Raw genomic sequence first — 19758 nt, forward strand, 5'->3', positions numbered from 1 at the left:
AGAGCAATCTCTCAGAGCTCTCTGAGGTGTTGTCTCTGGGGCTGCAGTCTTCATTTTGCCCCCAATAAAACTTAACTTGCAACTCTCACATTGTGCGTCTTTTTTGTCATTAAAAAAAAATCTCAGTGAGCAAAAATGTAACAGAGAAAGAAACATATTTTTTATTGTCTTACTTTAAAGAGGGAAGTGTGCAGGAAACCAACTGCTTCTTTTTTCCTTCCAGATTTTGTGACTATGGCACCATTTAGAGAATAATTATTAACCAGTTGAATTAAAATTGAGGAGGTAAGCCTGGAAGAGCTTATTCTGAGGGCAAGCTGTAAAGAGTAGCAGATAACTTCATAGAAGAGCAGCCACCTGGCTAAAGGAATATTCTGAAGAACATGCACAGTGGAGTATTATAAGCTTCCTATTTCTGAGGGAATGCCAGAAATTCTGGATAAAGAGAATCTAAATCAGTAGTGATAAACTATGAAAGTGTGTTATTCTAGGCCCTCTAGAATCAGTCAAAACAGGATTTGATGTGAAAGGATTTTATTAAGGGAAACATTTGTGTGAGAGAAAATGGGCAGGAAAGCAGATAAGCCAGGAGAACATCAACCTGTGTTGTGAGTCTCAAGGATGGAGACAGAAGGGTAGGGGGAAATGTCCCAGGTCACCTGTAGTTCAAGAAAGGTTCAGCAAGGCTGTCAATGAGTCCTGGAGCCAAAGTCACCAGCCAGGGAAGTCCCGTCTCTCAGGATTGGGCCTGCCTTGGTCTTTAGTGTTCCTGTAGCCCTAAATATTTAATATTTCATCATGGAGAACAGCTCAAGGGAAGCCTGGCCTCTGCACAATCTCAGCCATGGACTTCGGTGCAAGGCCCCTGGTCAGTTCTGTGGTAGTTGGCAGAGAAGTGCAGTCTCATGGCCACAGCCTGGGTATGGAATCACTGTGGAGCTGCCTTGCTGCCTCTTCCACCACCTCCAGCCCCAGCCCCTCCACCCCAACTCCGAATGTCATTAGCAGCCATGGGGACCTGTTGCCTGGCAGAGAAGCACTGCCCCACAGCCAGAAACTGGCAGGGTGTGTCATGGCCCTCACTTTTTCTGAGATGGGGAAAGGGGTTGAGAACCTGAGAAATAGAAAAAATATCTTTTGCTTTGATGTTTCTTGTATGACTAAATTGTTGGGAGTGATCTTTTATAAATGGTTTATTAAGGATTTACAAAGTTACTCAGTAGCTGATAAATTGCTTTATCTGTCTCTGTGATTTGTCCCAAAAATTCAGAGGACAAAGTTGGTTCATATATAGTTCCCATGGTCATTTGGACAGAGCCCAGTCTCTGTGGGCCACGCAACGCTTTCAGCAGAAGACAAGATGAAACGCTTGCCGGTGAGGGGTAGCTCAGTGCACAGGGGCGAGCTGCAACACAGGGGGTGTCAGGAATACATTCTACCCAGCCACATCTGAATCATGGCCCTTCTGCTTTCATCCTTACCAGACATGCTCCTCTCAGGCTGTTTCAGTGAAGAACTTCCCACCGACAACAATGCACAAGGATATCTCTTTCTCCATTACGGGATCTGACCTAACAGTATAAGACTTAATTATACAAATAGGGCTCTCCCTCTGAACATGGGTACTCAGATCCTTAAAATTAGGTGATATATGCAGCAGACACTAACTAGGTCCTATTGCCATTATTTTCAATGGGAAAAACTGTAATGGTTATTGGTCAATGCTTAGGCATTTCCTAAAATGAAATATGAACTCACACCACCCGCTTTCCTCCTGCTTCTTGGCCTCTATAACCATGTGAGCCAATTTTTATGTTTCCTATCTATCCTCATAGATTGGTTTTGTTAGTTCTGTTTCTCTGGAGAAGCTTGACTAAAACAGTAGAATACAGTCTGTGACTGCCCACACCTCTCCGGCCATTCCTGCAACTAGCTGATTTCCAGCAGCCAACACCTGAGATTCTTTGCCTGCGGACTTGCACAGTCTGCTCTAGCTGCTAGGACTTCGTCTTCTAGTTAATGCCCTCTGGGAGCAGTTCTCACCCAATGACTGCTTGGAGTGGGAGGATAAAGACGAATGTCCCCTTAATCTCTCCCACACACTCCACTCCTTACCCCTGCAAATGAAGTCTTTGCACTTGAGACCTTGTCTTAGGTTTTTGCTTTTAAGGAGCCTAAGCCAAGGCTTTTTTTTTTTTTTTTTTACCATAAACTTTCTGTGCTGTGGGTGACTATGATCTATGATGTTTGTTCTAGTAATATCCCAGATGGACCTCCCCTTTACTGATACTCCACATGCTTTTCAATGCATTTATGTGTGATTCTGACATTTTACCAATTTTATTTGGAATATACATCATTACTTTCCTCCTACATAATTTGTTTAAAATGTATTAAGTTTTGAGGATGGAAATTTTTCTTATATAAACATCACTGAAAAACATTATTTCAAGAGATATGCCATTGTAAAACCTTAAGCATTAAAAATCAAGAAATATCAAAAGGTGGAAACAGCCAAATGTCCCTCAGCATTGATGAATGGCGGTATATACAGACAATGGAATATTATTCAGCCATAAATAGGAATGAAACACGGATGCATGTTGCAACGTGGGTGGACCTTGAAGCTATGCTAAGTAAAAGGAGCCATTCATAAAAGGCCACATATTGTATGACTCCATTTTTATGGAATGTCCAGAACAGGCAAATATAGACAGAGAAAATAAATTAGTGGTTGACAGGGGCTGGAGGAAGGGCAAAAGTTTTCTTGTGTGGTGATAAAAAATGTTCTGGAATTAAATAGTGGTGGTGGCTGCACAACATTGTGAGTATAAAGACCACTGAAATCAGGAGGTACTCGACCAGGAAAATGCTGACTGAGAAACTGCTTTGTGGAATATGCCTATGCTGCCTTGCCTTGTTCTCTGTTTTCTAGTTGAGTGTGGATTAGGCTGAGTTGATGAGACTTTCTAGATGGCTTGCTGCTCACTGCAACTGATGACCCTCTAGGAAGATTGCCTAGAATGAAGCATACTCTTATAGGCTGCACAAAGATTTCACTCAGTGAACTCAAGTCATGTTGTGTCCTTTGGGGTTTCTGCAGAAGCTACTCCAGTCTCCTCAGCTCACAGCACCACTCATGAGCACCACACCTGTTAATCTTAGGGATGAATCCCAAGTAAGAATGCATTCCCCTTTTAAGGTCTCAAACCTTTGGATATTTCTATTTTCAGGTTACAGGCATTTCAAAATTAGATCCAAACATATAATCATAGCAATCAGATCTTCCCTTCAACTTCTAACACTAGGTCTCAGCTAGCAAGCATGGATTCTTGTCAAAAGATATTTTCACTGAGCAGTAAGTGTTTACAGTCACAATGGAGTGATATTTTACACTTCAATTATGTCTGCTGACACCTTTCTCCTCCCAAAAGGGATAATGATTTCAACATCAGTCCTAAATGCAGTCACTTCATGTTTGGATGCCACAACCTTTGAGGTCACTCATATCTTTTACTCTGGTGCTAAAGTCTCATTGGTTTCAGCTTGACTTCCATAGAATTGGTGCCAGGCATCATGTTAGGTGTTGGAGTTGCAGTGGAGAACAAAGCAGACACATCTCCTGCCCTTGTGGAGCATACAAACTATAGTGACAGTTGGGGAAAAGAGACATTAATATTTTAAAAATTTATTTTATTCAAGTATAGTTGATTTATAATATTGTGTTAATTCCTGCTGTACAGAAAAGTGATTCAGTTATACATAATATGCATTCTTCTTATTTTCTTTTCTATTATGTTTTATCACAGGATACTGAATATAGTTCCCTGTACTACTGGGCTATACAATAGGACCTTGTTGCTTTTTCATTCTATAGTTTGTATCTGCTAATCCCAAAGTCCCAACTTATTCCTCCCCAACCCTACCAACCCTTCGCAACCAAAAGTGCATTCTTTATGTCAAAAACAGACATTAATTTTTAAAAATCACCAACATATATATTTACAACTTTGATGAACACTCTGAAGGTACCATGAGAGAGGGAGGAGGGACCTCACTTAGACCACATGGTCAGGAAACGCTCTTGAGAGAGAGAAGTATGAGCTAGATCTGAGGGATAATAGTTAACTAGGAGGAGTGTGGGTGGGAGAGTGGGTTAGGGAAAGGCCAGCATTCCAGCTAAATGAAACTGCATGAATAAAGGACCGCAGTCAACAGGAAGCTGGGTGCTCTACAGGAATTGTAAGAAGTCATGTGGCTGAAGTAGATGGGCTGAGGGAGCTGGTGGCATGGGACAAGGCTGAGAAGGAGAAGAAAGCCATAGTTAAGACTTTTGTCTTTATTCTAAAAGTAGTGAGAGGTCATTTGATGGTTTTAAGCAGGATTATTCAACTACTGGAATCAGCTATAGTGTTGATATATGTTAATTAGAGTAAAAAATTTAGGTAATGCTTTAGATTAATATTATAATTTAGGAAGCTTCTTTGAAAATCATCATAGAGAAGTCTAGGGCAATTAGATGAGGGATTCTTAGGATAAATGTGCTTTTTGTAAACAGACTTGGTGCAATGGTACAAAACAAGTTTTCAGAAAACAAGTATCCTTAATATATCTCTGTAATTAATATAAAAAATTGGGTTGTAGAAAAGGACCTTGTGCATTTGGATTCCAGTGAAATAAAATGATATTAAACATGGTTGGTATCTTTTGACACTGCGGTTCATTTGACAGAACACCTGACATTAAAATTTTAAGTCCAGATTGACATATTATTATACTTATTTAAATGATGGATTTATTTTCTTAATTGTACTTCTAAAACAGATTCATTTTGTAAAGGGCACATTTTCCAGGGGATCTTCCTGGGCCAGGGATTGAACCCAGGGCTCCTGTATTGCAGGCAGATTCTTTACCATCTGAGCCACCAGCACGCACCCATCAGGCTCCTCTGTCCATGGGATTCTCCAGGCAAGAATACTGGAGTGGGTTGCTGTTTCCTTCTCCAGGGACCCGGGTGTCGAACCCATGTATCTTACGTCTCCTGCATTGGCAGGCAGGTTTTTTACCACTAGTGCCACTTCAGAAGCCCCTAAAACTGAATATGTATTGTTAAATTTTGCATCTAGAAAGGTTGTTTGAGGAGCACTTGAACATTTAGAATGGGTTAATAGTCATGATCATTGTTAACCATTTTCTGAAGGGACCAATATTGAAAATCACTTTTAAGATAGAATTTACAGTAATGGTCCTTTATATTAAGGAGCTTTGATCCAGGAACAATACATTTTCAAATACAGTTTGCCTCTAAATTGTAAAGTTGAACATTTTCCATTCCCAACTATTCAGCAGTTTAATTCTTAGTTATACACCGTAGAGAAACTTTTGCACATATGCACCAAGAGCTAACACAAAAATAACTCATGAAATCATTGATCATGATAGCAGAAAACTAGAACTCAAATGTCCAGAGAAAATGAACACATAAATTAGAGATTGGTCACATGGTAGGATATTATATAGCAGTGACATGATTGAACTATATGTAATAATGTGGAATGATCTAGAAATATAACACTGAGTGAAAAAACAAGTATCAGAGGACTGTATATAAGTAAGATACCCTTTATAAAGCTCAAAACCAAGCAAAACTAAAATATATATTATTTGAGGTACAGACAAGGGGATGATAAAACAGAAAGTTCGAGCTAGTGACTAGCTACCTGTAGAGGACAGGCAGGACAGGGAAAGAGCTTGTTATGTTGGTCAAAGATTGGTCAGTTTTTAGGTCAGATTTATGCGTGTATAGTACTCACGGTTGTGCTTCATAACTATATTTTCACCTACTTGTTGACTTAAAAAAATGCACAATGTGAGAGCTGCAAAATAAGTTTTATTTGGCGCAAAATCAGGATGGCAGCCTGGGAGACAGCAGCTCAGATAGCTCTGAGAAACTGTTCTAAAGAGATAGGGAGGAAAGTCAGTGTATATGTGGTTTTGGTGAAGGGGGAATATATGCATTCAAGCATGTATTTTTTCCAGAAGGTTTCTGCTAATCTCATGATGCTTTCTGCTAATCACAAGGAACAGTCATCACCATGAAGGATTTTAGTGCTTTTCTAGATAAGAGGAGATGCAAGAATTGGGGTCATAAAATCGGTTCCTTAAAATATCTATCTGAATTCCTGTCCTGGCAGTCACCCCCAACCCCAGCTCCTTTCAGGGGGTGCTGAGGGTCAGCAGCTGAGCAGCACATGAGCTAATCCTTGTAGAAGTAGATGGTAAGTGCCGATTTACAGCTGACACACTCTTTTGTATGTCTAGTTTAAAGGTTATACATATATAGATGCATATTGATGAAATAATAGTAAGAGGGTCCTTAATACTCTGTATATATTTATATACATATGGCAGGAATAATTTAAGAATACAAATCAAACTGATAACTGGGAAATTTTGAAATGTGTGGAGAATTTCTCTGTCTATAAAAGTTTCATTTAAATTTGATTTCAGAAAATTTCCATTACATTCATTGTTCAGAGGCTTAGCTGATATATTTGATTTTTATAATTTTGTAATAGGTGGCAAAAACAAAAAGATATAAGGACATCATGAATCAACATAACATTAGGAAATAGATTTATCAAGCTCTGTTTTAAAGAATTCTTAAACATAAGAGCTACAACTCTTTTTTTTCCCTCTGAGAATACACCATATTTTATGTTCTTTATAAACTTGCAAGGTTGACATGAGTTAATTGCATAGTTGAAAATGATATTTATCTGGGACCAATTTATTACTATTATTGTATCTCATGAAAGCCTAGGTTGCAATTAGCTTTCTGTTTGTTACCATGTCACTTTAATGGTGAAGTATTTGTATAATGTATGTACTATGGTACTCTTCTTCTCTGTGAAATTCAGATAGCATTTTACTTTAGCAACAAATCTTGAGACTTCTACATTAAGACAAAGGACAGTTTTCTTGCATTTGTGTTCTGCCCCACAAATATTCTTGATGGGTGAAGTAAATACTCCTAGTGCAGCGCTTAATCCTGAACGTTTAAGACAGAATTGTGGAAAAAGAACCTGTGTATTCTTTTTGAGATTTCTGTAACAGAGATCTACAGAAATGTTACTAGAGAAGTATAAAAATTAGACTAATCATCTCAGTGTCATTGAGCAATCAGTGGATACTGATTGTCAGGGTACTGAATTGGTGGTCAGAAGAACTGAGTTTGAGTTTCCAGTTTCATATTTGCTGAATTGTGATATTTATTTAATATCTTTGTGCCTCACCTTCCTTGTATTTATAAACAGAGATAGTAGCTCTTCTATCTTCTTCATAGAATTGTTATGAGAATGGCAATAAGTTGATACACATTAAAAATCTTTATAATCTCAATAAGCTAAAGTTTGTCACTAGAGAAAGCTCTTATTAATTTTGCATATATATTAAAGTTCACAGGGGGAGGGATAAATTGAGGGATTGGGGTAGATGTATACACACCATCTGTGCTTAGTCGCTCAGTTGTATCTGACTCTTTGTGACCCTCTGGACTGTAGCCCCCCCAGGCTCCTCCGTCCATGGGGATCTTCAGGCTAGAATACTGGAGGGGGACACCATGCCTTCCACCAGGGGATCTTCCCAACCACTATATATAAAATAGATAACTAAAAAAGACCCACTGTATAGCACAGGGAACTCTACTCAATACTCTGTAACAACCTGTATGAGAGAAGAATCTTAAAAAGAGTGGATAGATGTATATGTATAACTGATTAAATTTGTTGTACACCTGAAACTAACACAACTTATCAGCTATATACCAATAAAAATTTTAAAGACATAAATTTCAAATAATAATTTCCTAAAGTTTCTCAGATCTGTCATACAATAAACAATGGCTTTATAAAGATTAAAAAAATTCACAGAAAATTAACAAAAAGCTTACTTAGGGCATTTAAAAAATCACTCTGTAAACTAGATTAATTTCTTAATAGAAATGAGAAAATGCCCTTAGGGTCCACTTGAAAAATCCTTTTATTGATTTACACACAAATGAATGCATACATGAACTACTTAGATGTAAATGTCATAAAAAACCTCCACAGAACCTGCAGGATATCTACATTTGTAATCAAGTCAAATCCGCCTTTTGTTATTTAACCTCCAGAGAGACCAGTACAGTCCTTTCTCTTCTTTGTTTAGGTATGTCTCTTATGAATGTCTGCTGCTGTCATTAATGTAGTAATGTTACAGACAGGTTGGATGGACCCCTAGGTTTGGAATTTTTTCCCCTGGTACCTGTTTTGACTTGTAGTTTTGAAGTCTTGATCAACTTACCTGCAAGTTGCCTTTGCCACAGAGAAATAGATTCGTGTACAGGGAGACTGATAATGCACCCTAAATCCATTTGTTAATTTACAGCAAGAAATATTATAAACTTATCTTCATTATAACACTAATGTATTACCTTTCCTTTATAGTTCCTGAAGGCTTTTGAATTCATTACCTCATTTTCGAATTTTATGATTTATGACTTTTGAACAGAATGATCTCATTCATTTCTAAACTACTTATTTTCTCTATTTATCATGTGGAAAATACCATAAAGTGCAAATTAGAACAGAAGACCAAATCTGAGCTGTCAAAAATAGAACAATGGTAACAATTCTTCTCATTTCCTTCCTTTTCTATGCATATGTATATAATTGAGATCATGTTGTATATATCATTGAAATGTCAAAGTTTCCTTTTTTTTCTGGTTAAGATGGCAATCTATGCCATTTGTAAAATCGTTGGAAAAGTTGTAGAAAGCAGACACAAGTTCAAATCAGAAAAAGAAAACCACATACAATTTACTACTGTAGTTAATCATCGTTAACATTTTGTTGTATTTTCCCCCTTTTATTTTTTTTAAAACGTAGTCGGGATCACTCTAAGTCAGGAGTGCTTGCGGAGACAGCCTCTGGGCTGGGTTGGGAATCAGACAGCTTCTATTCTCGAGCGGACTGGAAGCTGCAGATCAGCACTCGTCTTCCTGGACAGGGGTAGCAACACAATATTTTCTTTTAAGGCTTCCTTCTTTCCGTGTTCTAGCTGACTCTATGTCTCTTTGTGGAAGGGTTGCGACTCCGGAAAGGTCTTCGTGGCTAAGTCCCCACTCCAGGGGCTGCGGCTCGCAGAGGGGCCAGCCCATCCTCAACTCTCCCCGGGTTATTATCAGAACGCACTCCCACGTGGCTCTGAGTCCTCATATCTTGCTGTTTTCTATCTTTTCTCGTCGAGAGAAGCCTTTTAGGTCCGACGATCTCTCTCAGACTCTCGGGAGATCCTGGTAGGCCTCTGTCACAGAAAACCAAGGGTCGGAGACGCTCTGCCTTGCTTTGCGAGCAAGAAGTGCGTCCCTTCTCGCTTGCCTTATGCCTGGCAAGGCGGGGACCGCACTACCATGCCTCCAGCCGCAGGGGGGGACGCTCAAGTGCGACCCTCTGCTTTCCAGCCGGTAGCCGTGGCTCCCAGAAAACCACCGATCAGACCACCAGGATCAGTTTTATGTTGTCCTGAGAGCTCGCACAGGAGGCACACAAGACCATCCACTCGAGCTCCGCTGCAGACGCACCCCTTCCCTCCCCTTCGGTTCGTCCGGACCTCCGGCAGCTGCAAGCGCCCCAGCCGCGGCTGAGCGGCCTCGGCCTTTGACAGCTCGGCGCCAGCACCTCCAGGCCTCTAGTCCCGGCTCAGGGGGAGGAGCGAGGCGGGGCGGGGCGAGCGCGCGCGGGGCGGGGCGAGCGCGAGCGGCGGCGCGAGGAGGGAGCGCGCGAGCCGTGCCGATCCGAGCTGGGAGGTGCTGGGGAAAAGCAGGCAGAGCCCGGCCGGCCGCCTGCGGCTCCGCGCCGTTCTTGCTGCGTCCCCGGCTCCAGGTACCCCCGCCTCTGCCCAGGCTCCAGCAAAAGTTTTATTCTCTGAGGCCCCCCCTGGCGTGTCTGAAGGACTCGGAGCGATTGGCCCTTTCTGCGCTCCCCTGCGGCGGTGACCAAGGGGACGTGCATCCCTCGCCCGCGGGGCTCTCGTGCCTCGCGCTTCCTCACCTGCAGATCGCTCCCGGGAGCGGCGAGGGACCCCAGCCGAGGGGCCGCGCGGGCGCCGGCGCCCAGAAACTCTCCAGCCCACCGCCGCAGACCCGCCCGGTTCAACTTAAACTTGATTTCTTTCGTCCAGCCCCGGCACCCGGGACTGCTCTGCCACCGCTGGCGTCTCGGCCGCCGCAGCCGCCGTCTCACAAAGGGGCGTAGGGAGGGGTAGCAGGCGGCGGGCACCGGCGCCGGTACGCAGGGCGCTAGCCTCCGGGCCGCCGAGGCCGGGAGACAAAAGGGAAACTGCCTCTGTTCGCCGGACCGGCTCGGAGCTGCCCGATCGTTCGCCTCCCGCCCGGCTCCGTGAGCCTCATCCCCACCGCCTACCCTCGGCTGCTGCTCCGCCTCCCTCCCCGCGGGCTGTCCCCGCAGTGCTCCGGGACCCAGCCAGCCTTCGGGGCGCGCGTCGCTGCTGGTGGTTGGGGCTCTAGCGATAATAAATGATAGAGGATACAATGACTTTGCTATCTCTCCTGGGTCGCATCATGCGCTACTTCTTGCTGAGACCCGAGACGCTCTTCCTGCTGTGCATCAGTCTGGCGCTGTGGAGTTACTTCTTCCACACGGACGAGGTGAAGACCATTGTCAAATCCAGCCGGGACGCCGTGAAGATGGTGAAGGGCAAGGTGGCCGAGATCATGCAGAACGATCGACTAGGGGGGCTCGACGTGCTGGAGGCTGAGTTCTCCAAGACCTGGGAGTTCAAGAGCCACAATGTGGCGGTATATTCCATCCAGGGTCGGAGAGACCACATGGAGGACCGTTTCGAAGTTCTTACGGACCTAGCCAACAAGACGCACCCCTCTATCTTCGGGATCTTCGACGGGCACGGGGGCGAGGTAGGAATTCTCTGAGACTTTGTTTGAGTGTGTGTGTGTGTGTGTGTGAACTACAGGACGTTGTGTGCGCAGCCGGTAGGACTGGGTGCGAGGGGCGTGGTGATGACCTACCTGGTGGTGGGTTGGACAGAGCCACTAGTTCCAAATGTGACCAAGTTGTCAAAAACACTTCCGGATCCAGACCGCTTGTACAGAGGGTCCTATGCGGTGGAGGGAGGGTCAGCTATAACCTATTTCGTGCCTCATAATTTATGAAGTTTTTCAAGGCCAGAACGCAGCAAATGACTGTGCTAGTTTTCCTGGGAGAGTTAATGGTTTCTACTGTCAACTTTGGTCCAGGGCCTCAGCGCCCCTGTTATGTTGGGTTGGAACCCGAACTAGGCACAAAGAAGGAATAAAGTATCTTTGATTTTCGTTAGGAAAAAGATAACATCTGCAGATACGAGTCAGTGAGTGCTTAGTGAGGACGGAGGAAGCTGTGATTCCTTTCTATCTCCTTCTTCCAGAGGAGAAACCCGAGGGGACAGCGCTGGGCTCCTTCCCAATTCCATTAACTTTGCATGTGCAATCCGGCCACTTGACAGCAGCGCTTAGCTTGCCGGCCGCTTTTAGCTGGATCGAGGCGCTGGACCGAGGTCCCTCTGGCCTTAGAAGAGGTGTCAAAGCCCGCAGAGGTAGCGATGCCCAGATTTCACCTCTGCGAAATTCCCCTAGCCGGCGTGGGACGGAGACGTCTCCCTGCTTCTAAATTCTTTTATTCGGAGGTTCATGCGGGAGCAAGAGATGACGTTAGAGGTTCAGGTCCCACTCCAGCATTTCTGCGGCATCTTGATTGCTTGCCCGGGCTCAGATTTCCTGGAGGTCGGAGCGAGAATTGGCATTGGTCCTTGGGCAGCGGCCCAGGCGAAGTGAGTGGTAAACGTGGTTCAGCCACCCCATCTCTAAATCTGGCAGTTTGGAATGGAGTTTCATTGCTGCACACTTTTTTTTTTTAAGCGTACTTTCTTACTTATATCCCCAGCTCTCCCCCCACTTTTGCTACCCCTTCTTCATCACTCCCTTCCACCCCATACTCCCATCCAACCCTCCCCTCATTTTCGTCTTGGAGCTTATGGTCTCTGGGTGGGCTGTAGCAGGAATTCTCTTTTAAGCTTGTTCTTCCTGGTGGCTCAGATGGTAAAGCTTCTGTCTACAGTGCAGGAGACCTGGGTTCAATCCCTGGGTCGGAAAGATTCCCTGGAGAAGGAAATGGCAACCCACTCCAGTACTCTTGCCTAGAAAATTCCACGGATGGAGGAGCCTGGTGCAGGCTACTGTCCATGGGGTCGCAAAGAGTCGGACACGACTGAGCGACTTCACCTCACCTTGGTTTTGGTGAACACTGAGAGAGCTCTCAATTGGTTGTCTCTTGGTACCAAGTCACTTCAGCCAACACTCTGCTAATCTTTACAACATACTGCATCGACCTGCCTGGTAGAACCAACTTTGCCAGGAATGAGAACTTACTAATAGTTGGAAAATTTATTTGGTAGAGCTGAAATAAATTGCGATTTTTCATCCACCCTAGCCCTTTCTGTCGGAGAAGGCAATGGCACCCCACTCCTGTACTCTTGTCTGGAAAATCCCATGGACGGAGGAGCCTGGTAGGCTGCAGTCCATGGGGTCGCTAAGAGTCAGACACCACGGAGCGACTTCACTCTCACTTTTCACTTTCATCCATTGGAGAAGGAAATGGCAACCCACTCCAGTATTTTTGCCTGGAGAATCCCAGGGATGGGGGAGCCTGGTGGGCTGCCGTCTGTGAGGTCGCACAGAATCGGACACGACTGAAGCGACTTAGCAGCAGCAGCAGCAGCAGCAGCCCTTTCTGTGTTCTGTGTTTCAAAATGAAGTTTTCTCACAGATTGTAATTTTGTAGCCTCTTATATAGTTTGGGGTTCTTTTCCTTTAAGTAGGTAAAAGGTGTGAAGTTAACTGAGGGAAGGGCCAAGATGTGAAGTTAATTGAGGGAAGGGCCACTGTGTACTTGGGTAAAAACATATCTGAAGGAGGTTGCCAATATAATGACTGATATGTTTCCTGGTTTGAGTCAGAATGTCTATATTTTCATTTTATGTCTTTAAAAAATATTTTACATTTATTTGTTTTAATTGAAGGATAATTGCTTTACAGAATTGTGTTGGTTTCTGCCAAACATCAACATGAATCAGCCATAGGTATACATATGTCACCTCCTTCTTGAGCCTCCTTCCACCTACCTTCCCATCCCACCCCTCTAGGTAGTTACAGAGCCCTGTTTGGAGTTCCCTGAGTCATACAGCAAATTCCCATTGGCTATCTAATGTAGGTAATGTAGGTTTCCACTGTGCCTCGATTCTTATAAATCATTTAATAAAGATTATGTTTATTACATACTTTTACATTAAAATTGTTGGCAGGTCTGATTCTTGTCTTAGAAAGTACAGTTTTATTAATTTAAAGGTCTAGATGTAGTATTAATGTTGTGAAACTCTGGGCTGTGCTTGTCTGGGTGTGCTAGATTGTTATGTTTTGAACATGTAAATGAATGGGGTGTTTAAAACTTTTCTTCCAAGTTGATATTCTAAAACTTAAATGTTGAAGACTCCAACAGATTTCAGGCTGAAAAATTCAGTATTATCTTCTGGTAGATGTATCAGTCAGAAAAGGGCCATAATAAATGCTTCTATTTAATTGGAAGTATTTTACCTGTATAAGGCTTTTCATTAAATTTTTAAGTAATAAAGGAGATCATCGTTAGCCAGACTATGAAATGAGTTTCATTGTGCCTTCCATTAAAAAGTTTGCTGTTTGCAAAATAGTAAGTATTATCAGTACATTGAAAAATAGAATAATTGTTCTCTGTATGACATTGTACAGACTGTAGCCAGTTCATTCATTTTGGCTTTGTTTTAGGACAAAATAAATTTATAAAAAGGAGCTATTTAATTGCTATTGGGAATGTGATGGCAAATAATATTAGGTAGCTTCTCTCTTGCTTCTTCTTTTATTCAAAGAAAATCCCACCATCTAAATCTTGTCTTTTGTGTGGTTTAACTCCTTTAATATTCACCAGAGGAGGGTGCCACTGTTTGATTTTGGTATGGTTGATAGTTATCACCTTTCAGAAAAGAGGAAGCTTTTTCTGAACTCTGTATATAACTATGTGTTGTCTGTAGTGTAGTATGGAAGATAAATGAGGAATTTAATTTATTTATAATAATTCAGACTAATAAAATAGGCTACTAAAAATCAGGACCCATCTTCAATGGTAGTGCTTCTAGATATAGAAAGAAGCTCAGCCACCTTGTATATCTATTTCATTCTGTTTTTTAGATGGTATGTTTACTGATGGCAGGAGAAGCTGTGACTTTCCTAAGACTGCATGGCTTATTCAAGGCCTTTAGTTTGATAATCTTTATATTAAACCAGTGGATAGATTTATTTGCATATTTACCTAGGTAAATAGATATCACATTAGGGATACAATGATGAATGAGATACAATTCCTTTCCTCAAAGAGTTTCGATTTGGTGAGAGATAGACCTGTATACCAGGAATTATAGTTATGGCGTGCTTGAGGTTAGTTAGGGTCTTATCGGAACATTGTCATTTTAGTCAAATTGGGAGGTCAAAGGCCCTGGGAAAGACACCTTGAAGCTTCTTTTACTGCAAGGTTAAATGTATAGGTTTTCAGTCCGCACTTTGTTTTAAACTGTCTGTGACCTCGGGCAAGTTTGCTTAAGCAACTTTATTTGGGAAGTTTTAGTCTGAAAAATATGGATAATAATGCATGTGAGGTTCACCTTCGTCAGTTGTTTAATAGCCTATCTAGAAAAATACTTGATGGCTAGAAGGATGTGGAAGAAGAAAGCTTAGAGACAAAGAAGTCCGCAGTCTTGGGGCCACAGTATTCAACAGAAGAAAAGAGAGACTCTACCCATGAAAGCCACAACTTTGATCACTAGAAAGTTGTATATTGGATATAGATTAGGTATCTACCAAACTCTCTAGCGCTGCTTGTTCTAACTTTTGGTGAACCAATTATTTATTTAGAATTTCAGGTATCCTAGCATTGGGGAAGAAGCATCCTGACTTCAGGTGAAAATTTTCTGATGAGTAAAAAGGAATATTTTTATGATTAATTGGTAAATTGGTATTTTGATTTGTACTTTAGCCTCTTATGAGTTAAGTTAACATGAGTTAGTTCTCTTGAGTCTATTCACTATTTATTTTTGACAAAGCTATGTTTCTGGTCTTGTTATGCTGAGGACCAGACCCAGAATGGAGATTCCCTGGTGGCTTAGAGGTTGAAGCATCTGCCTGGAATGCTGGCGACCTGGGTTTGATCCCTGGGTTGGGAAGATCCCCTGGAGAAGGAAATGGCAACCCACTCCAGTACTCTTGCTTGGAGAATCCCATGGAGGTAGGAGCCTGGTAGGCTACAGTCCATGGGGTCGCAAAGAGTTGGACACGACTGAGCGACTTCACACACACAGACCCAGAATGGCTGTGGCTCCTAGATGGATGCTATCTTAATGAGCCTTTTTTTTTTTTTTCTGAGAGTTTCTATGGGTCGGCTTCCTCACTTGATGCCCTTGGGCCCTTGAGACATTCTGACCACCATACTATGGGTAGATGGTTGACTCTGTGTGTGTGTCTAAAATCAAGGCAATGACGGTTTGCTGTATAATGCAAATTAAAGCAACAAAAAGGAAAAAAAAAAAGTGTAGATTGTATCAACTAATGTGGAAAGGTTATTTTAAGATTATAAAATACTGTTTATCTAGGAAAATTGTTTTTGGCACTTATCTGTAATTTTTATTCACAGGCAAAAGGTGTTTTTTGTTTTTAAACTTTTTATATTAACTAGAAGAAATACCACTGATCCTTTGAGGCACTTTTTTCAATGTCCATGGCTGAAACTATGTAGAAAAACAATTGTTATGTACTCTGTATGCTTATGGGCATTACTGTATTCAAAGTCATGTATCATTGTATCATACAGTTAACACACAATTTGGCCAGTGGTTTAAGCTTAGAGTTCCACACATGACTTCAGAGAGAAGCTATACTTCAGATGCTTGTCAGAAGCTATAGTCTTGGGGCTTAGCACTTCTTAGAAGCTCAGAAGAAAAACTGCTTATGAAGGGTTGCCTGAAGAATATATACAGTCTGGTTCTTTAGATCAGTGGTTCTTAACTTTTCTTAAGTCATGCTTCTCTTTGAAGATATTATGAAACTATAGACATATCCCCCAGAAAAATGTACATGACCATCAAGTGTTGTTTATAATTTCAAAGAGAATTGGATGCCTGAAACCTCTGGATTTTAGGTTTAGTCTGGATAGAATAAAATCTGTTTCTGATAGATCTAGACCTGCAGGGAGCAGTGTACCTTGGTTGCCCTGATCACCTTCTTCCCTGTCATTTTGTATTTACTGATGCGTGTGCTGGCATTTGCCTGTGAGGATTAGTATGAAGGATGGTCTTCCAAAATGCTTGGACAGATCAGCTGCAGGATGTCATTGAGGACTTTGTTACATTAGATGGTTTTCTCTTGATAAGGACCAAGGGGGGGGAGAGTTCACTGAGAGCCTTTTGTTTTTATCATAAGGATGCTGAATCATGATTGGCTTATCTTGTGTTTGTTGGCTGCCAGAAGTGTTAGAGCCAAACCCCTGACCTACCTCTAGCAAGAGTGGAGAATTTTATTAATTTGGTACATCAACTGAGGCTTACTCCCAGGAAACTTTATATTTCCTATGTTTACTTTTCTTTTGTCCCATTTTTCTCTTTCTCCTTTTAGATATGCCAGTTAGTTTATCTTGTGGTATATGTGTTTATGTGTTTCATTAGATATTTCTGAAATAAGACATAGTAGTTCCAAATAAATAAATTATAAGTGGCACAATGAATGATCTGCTTTTCAGACATTACTGCTGCTGTTAGTAAATGTTGGACTCCCACATTATTGACATACTAGAAGCCTGTAGATTTAGTGTGGGCAAATGACTTATGGTTTAAGAGAAAATTCAGATTGTTTTGGCTTTCAATGACACATTAACCTTTCTGCCCCCAAAGAGGGAGGCACTTTCCCTTTAATAATCCACCTCTGTCCTGTGCTCAGTGGCTGTTTGTACGTGAATGTAGGATCCTGACTGCTGACTTTGTTGCATCTTCTGAACAGATTGTTTAGAAATTCAGTTTAATTAAACATGCATTTTCTGTATAGCCTGTGGCTTGTGGCAGACAAGAGTTCTGTTCTCTGTGATTCTGTAATCAGTGCATTCTCTGCCCTCAGGGAGCATTCCATCTACTTGAAGAGATGCGGTTTTTAAAGAAACAGCAGAACTACAAGAGGCTATTGGACTACCTGCAAGAGAGTGTTGGCCTGACTAAGGGAGCTTGGGGAGTCCTGGAAAATTTTGTAAAGGAACTGACAGTTGACTGTATCTTCCCATTTTAGTAGACAGAGATTGGGCGGAGGGGGAATGAAAAGATAACATTACAGGTGAAAGAAAAAAGTGTGAAAGTGGTATAGACATAAAATGCAGGCACAGTAGAAGAAAGGCAGGTGGCTCTATTTGTTTAGAGCAGGCTTTCCCCATCTGCTGCGATCTAGAAGCCCACACATTTTCTTCTTTATTTAAATACCTTCTATTTTATGATAGACTTTATATTGCTTTTTAGATCATCTGTTTTTTAAAGTTAAGTATATTTGTTTAAAAAAGAAACTTCATATCAGCGCTGTGAGTGGAAAACCCAGAAAATGAAATTCGTGGCCTCCAACCTGCTCATAAGCTGTCTCCATCTCGATGGAGTAGAGTGATTCTGAAACAAGCTCTTTTCTTAGTCTCTGGTTACCTCTGGAGTCCTTCTGTCCCCCTCCTCTTGCTTTTTATGAGCAGAAAGGTGGCTTTTAAAGTTTAGTTGTTGGCCACAGTTTGAAGTGAGGCAGGCTGCTTGTTCCCTTTCCAGGTGGAAGGTGCCTCTAGTGAGGCCACTCTATGAGGAGCCTTGATTTGGAACAGCTTTCTGAGTCATGCGACGGTAAGATTTCATGTGTAACATCCTTCCATGGGGAACCCAGAATTATAGGCAGTTTACAGCGTTCTAGCGGAAATTCCATCCCTGTTTCTATTGCAGTTAAGTGAGGAGATATTATAGGAATAAGCCTAAATCATTTCTAGCTTAGTTTAAAAAGTAAGTAGTTCATCAGTTTTGGTACTTGAGCCATTATTGGTCACAAATTGTGATTACTTACAATGACAAGATACACAATGTCAGCTGTGCTGGGGCTCGTGGTTGAGGAGTCTTCGCCTGGACTTTGTGGTTTAAACAGGTGAGGAGCTGGAGATGCTGCTGGAGCTGCTGTCAGCCCTGACATTGAAAGCCACACTGAGGAGCCTGGGTCATGTGCTGTGGATAATGGAGAACCATAGATATTTTTGAGCAAAGGAATGGCTTTTAAATCCGCGGTTTCCTAATCCCTCTAATCTATATAGAGGATTGATTGGAGAAGGAAATGGCAACCCACTACAGTATTCTTGCCTGGAGAATCCCCATGGACAGAGAAGCCTGGTGGGTTATAGTACATGGGATTGCAAAGAGTCAGACATGACTTAGCAACTAAACCACAATGAATAAATAAGATGGAAAGGGTGTGTGTGTGTGGCGGGTGGTGTCAGTTGAGGAAGACTGGGCCAGAGCAGAGAAGGAAACCCTGGGGTGTGGGTCATTGCTGAAGAGGGGAAAGATGAATTGGAGACCCTCTGAAGTAGCGAGGCTGCTGCCAGCGTTCCCAGTGTGGCACCATTGACATGAGAGATGGCAGCTGATAGAAGAGCAAATTTGGGCAATAGTGAGAATAGTGCGAGTTTGCGTATAAATTTTTTTCGGTTATCTTTAGACATTTTTTGAGATTCATAAAATGTTTGTTGACTGTTTAGCACCCCAATTTGTAAAACATTATTTCTGTCATACCTTATCTAAATGGACACATTATAAAACAGTGAAAATAGGCATCGTATATAATATCTGAGTAGAAAGGCACTTGTTACTGTTTTACTTTGTTACTAGGAATAATTTAGGTTTTGTTATGAGGTATAGCTTTTCTAAGACTAAAAAACAACAGGATATCTTTATATATCTTTAATGATTTCATTTCACTGACACTTATTTTAAATTTAAAAATATGTATATCAGCCAGTCTCAGATGAAAATGTTTCCTAGGCTCTGTCCAGTTTAAATGTAAGCACATAATTCAATAGGGACTGAGATTTTTAAAAAGTAATATTTTAATTTGGATGTTAATATTTGAAGCATTTGTTTTAGTCTTAATTTCTATTTTGATTTTGAACTGCTTCAGTAATATATTTTTGTGGTTTAATTTTTATTTCCATTTTAATAGTTCTATTTAATAAATATTAAAGTAAATCAGCAAATTAAACATATTTAAAAATAATTTTAAAATTATAAAAGTAGTATGACTACATGATTGTATAGAAAGAAAAATCGCTCCAAATTTCATTATTCTGTCACATCCACTATTATGATTTTGGTGTATTACTTGCTCATCTTTTTTTACATGTTTTTACAATAATTATTTTACATTGTTATAATGATATACATATAGTTTTAAATCCTGGCTTTTTTTCCACTTTGTATAGACTCAGTTATTTTGCTCCATAATTCTTTGTTATATTTCTAATGTAGTTTTTAGTGATAGAGTAATATTTTACTGGATATTTGATGAATTATTTA

At 41.4% G+C, this 19758-nt stretch overlaps 1 protein-coding gene and 1 long non-coding RNA gene across 2 annotated transcripts in view; one reads left to right on the forward strand and one right to left on the reverse strand.

The window, feature by feature from the left end:
* Window positions 1-8022: 8022 nt before the first annotated feature.
* Window positions 8023-9646, reverse strand: LOC120868975. The gene is made up of 2 exons (XR_005722367.1): window positions 9234-9646; window positions 8023-9040 (listed from the first exon to the last, which is right to left on the reverse strand). It is a non-coding gene; the product is annotated as an uncharacterized LOC120868975 (long non-coding RNA).
* Window positions 9647-9684: 38 nt separating this feature from the next.
* The window catches only part of PPM1L (protein phosphatase, Mg2+/Mn2+ dependent 1L), a 324870-nt gene continuing 314796 nt past the window's right edge, over window positions 9685-19758 (forward strand). Inside the window, exon 1 of the mRNA XM_040247974.1 lies at window positions 9685-10975. Within this exon, the coding sequence (XP_040103908.1) occupies window positions 10577-10975 (399 nt within the window). The 5' untranslated portion in view covers window positions 9685-10576. The remainder of the gene's footprint in view (window positions 10976-19758) is intronic.

Source organism: Oryx dammah, unplaced genomic scaffold, assembly GCF_014754425.2.
Source record: "Oryx dammah isolate SB20612 unplaced genomic scaffold, SCBI_Odam_1.1 HiC_scaffold_2, whole genome shotgun sequence".
Lineage (NCBI taxonomy): Eukaryota > Metazoa > Chordata > Mammalia > Artiodactyla > Bovidae > Oryx > Oryx dammah.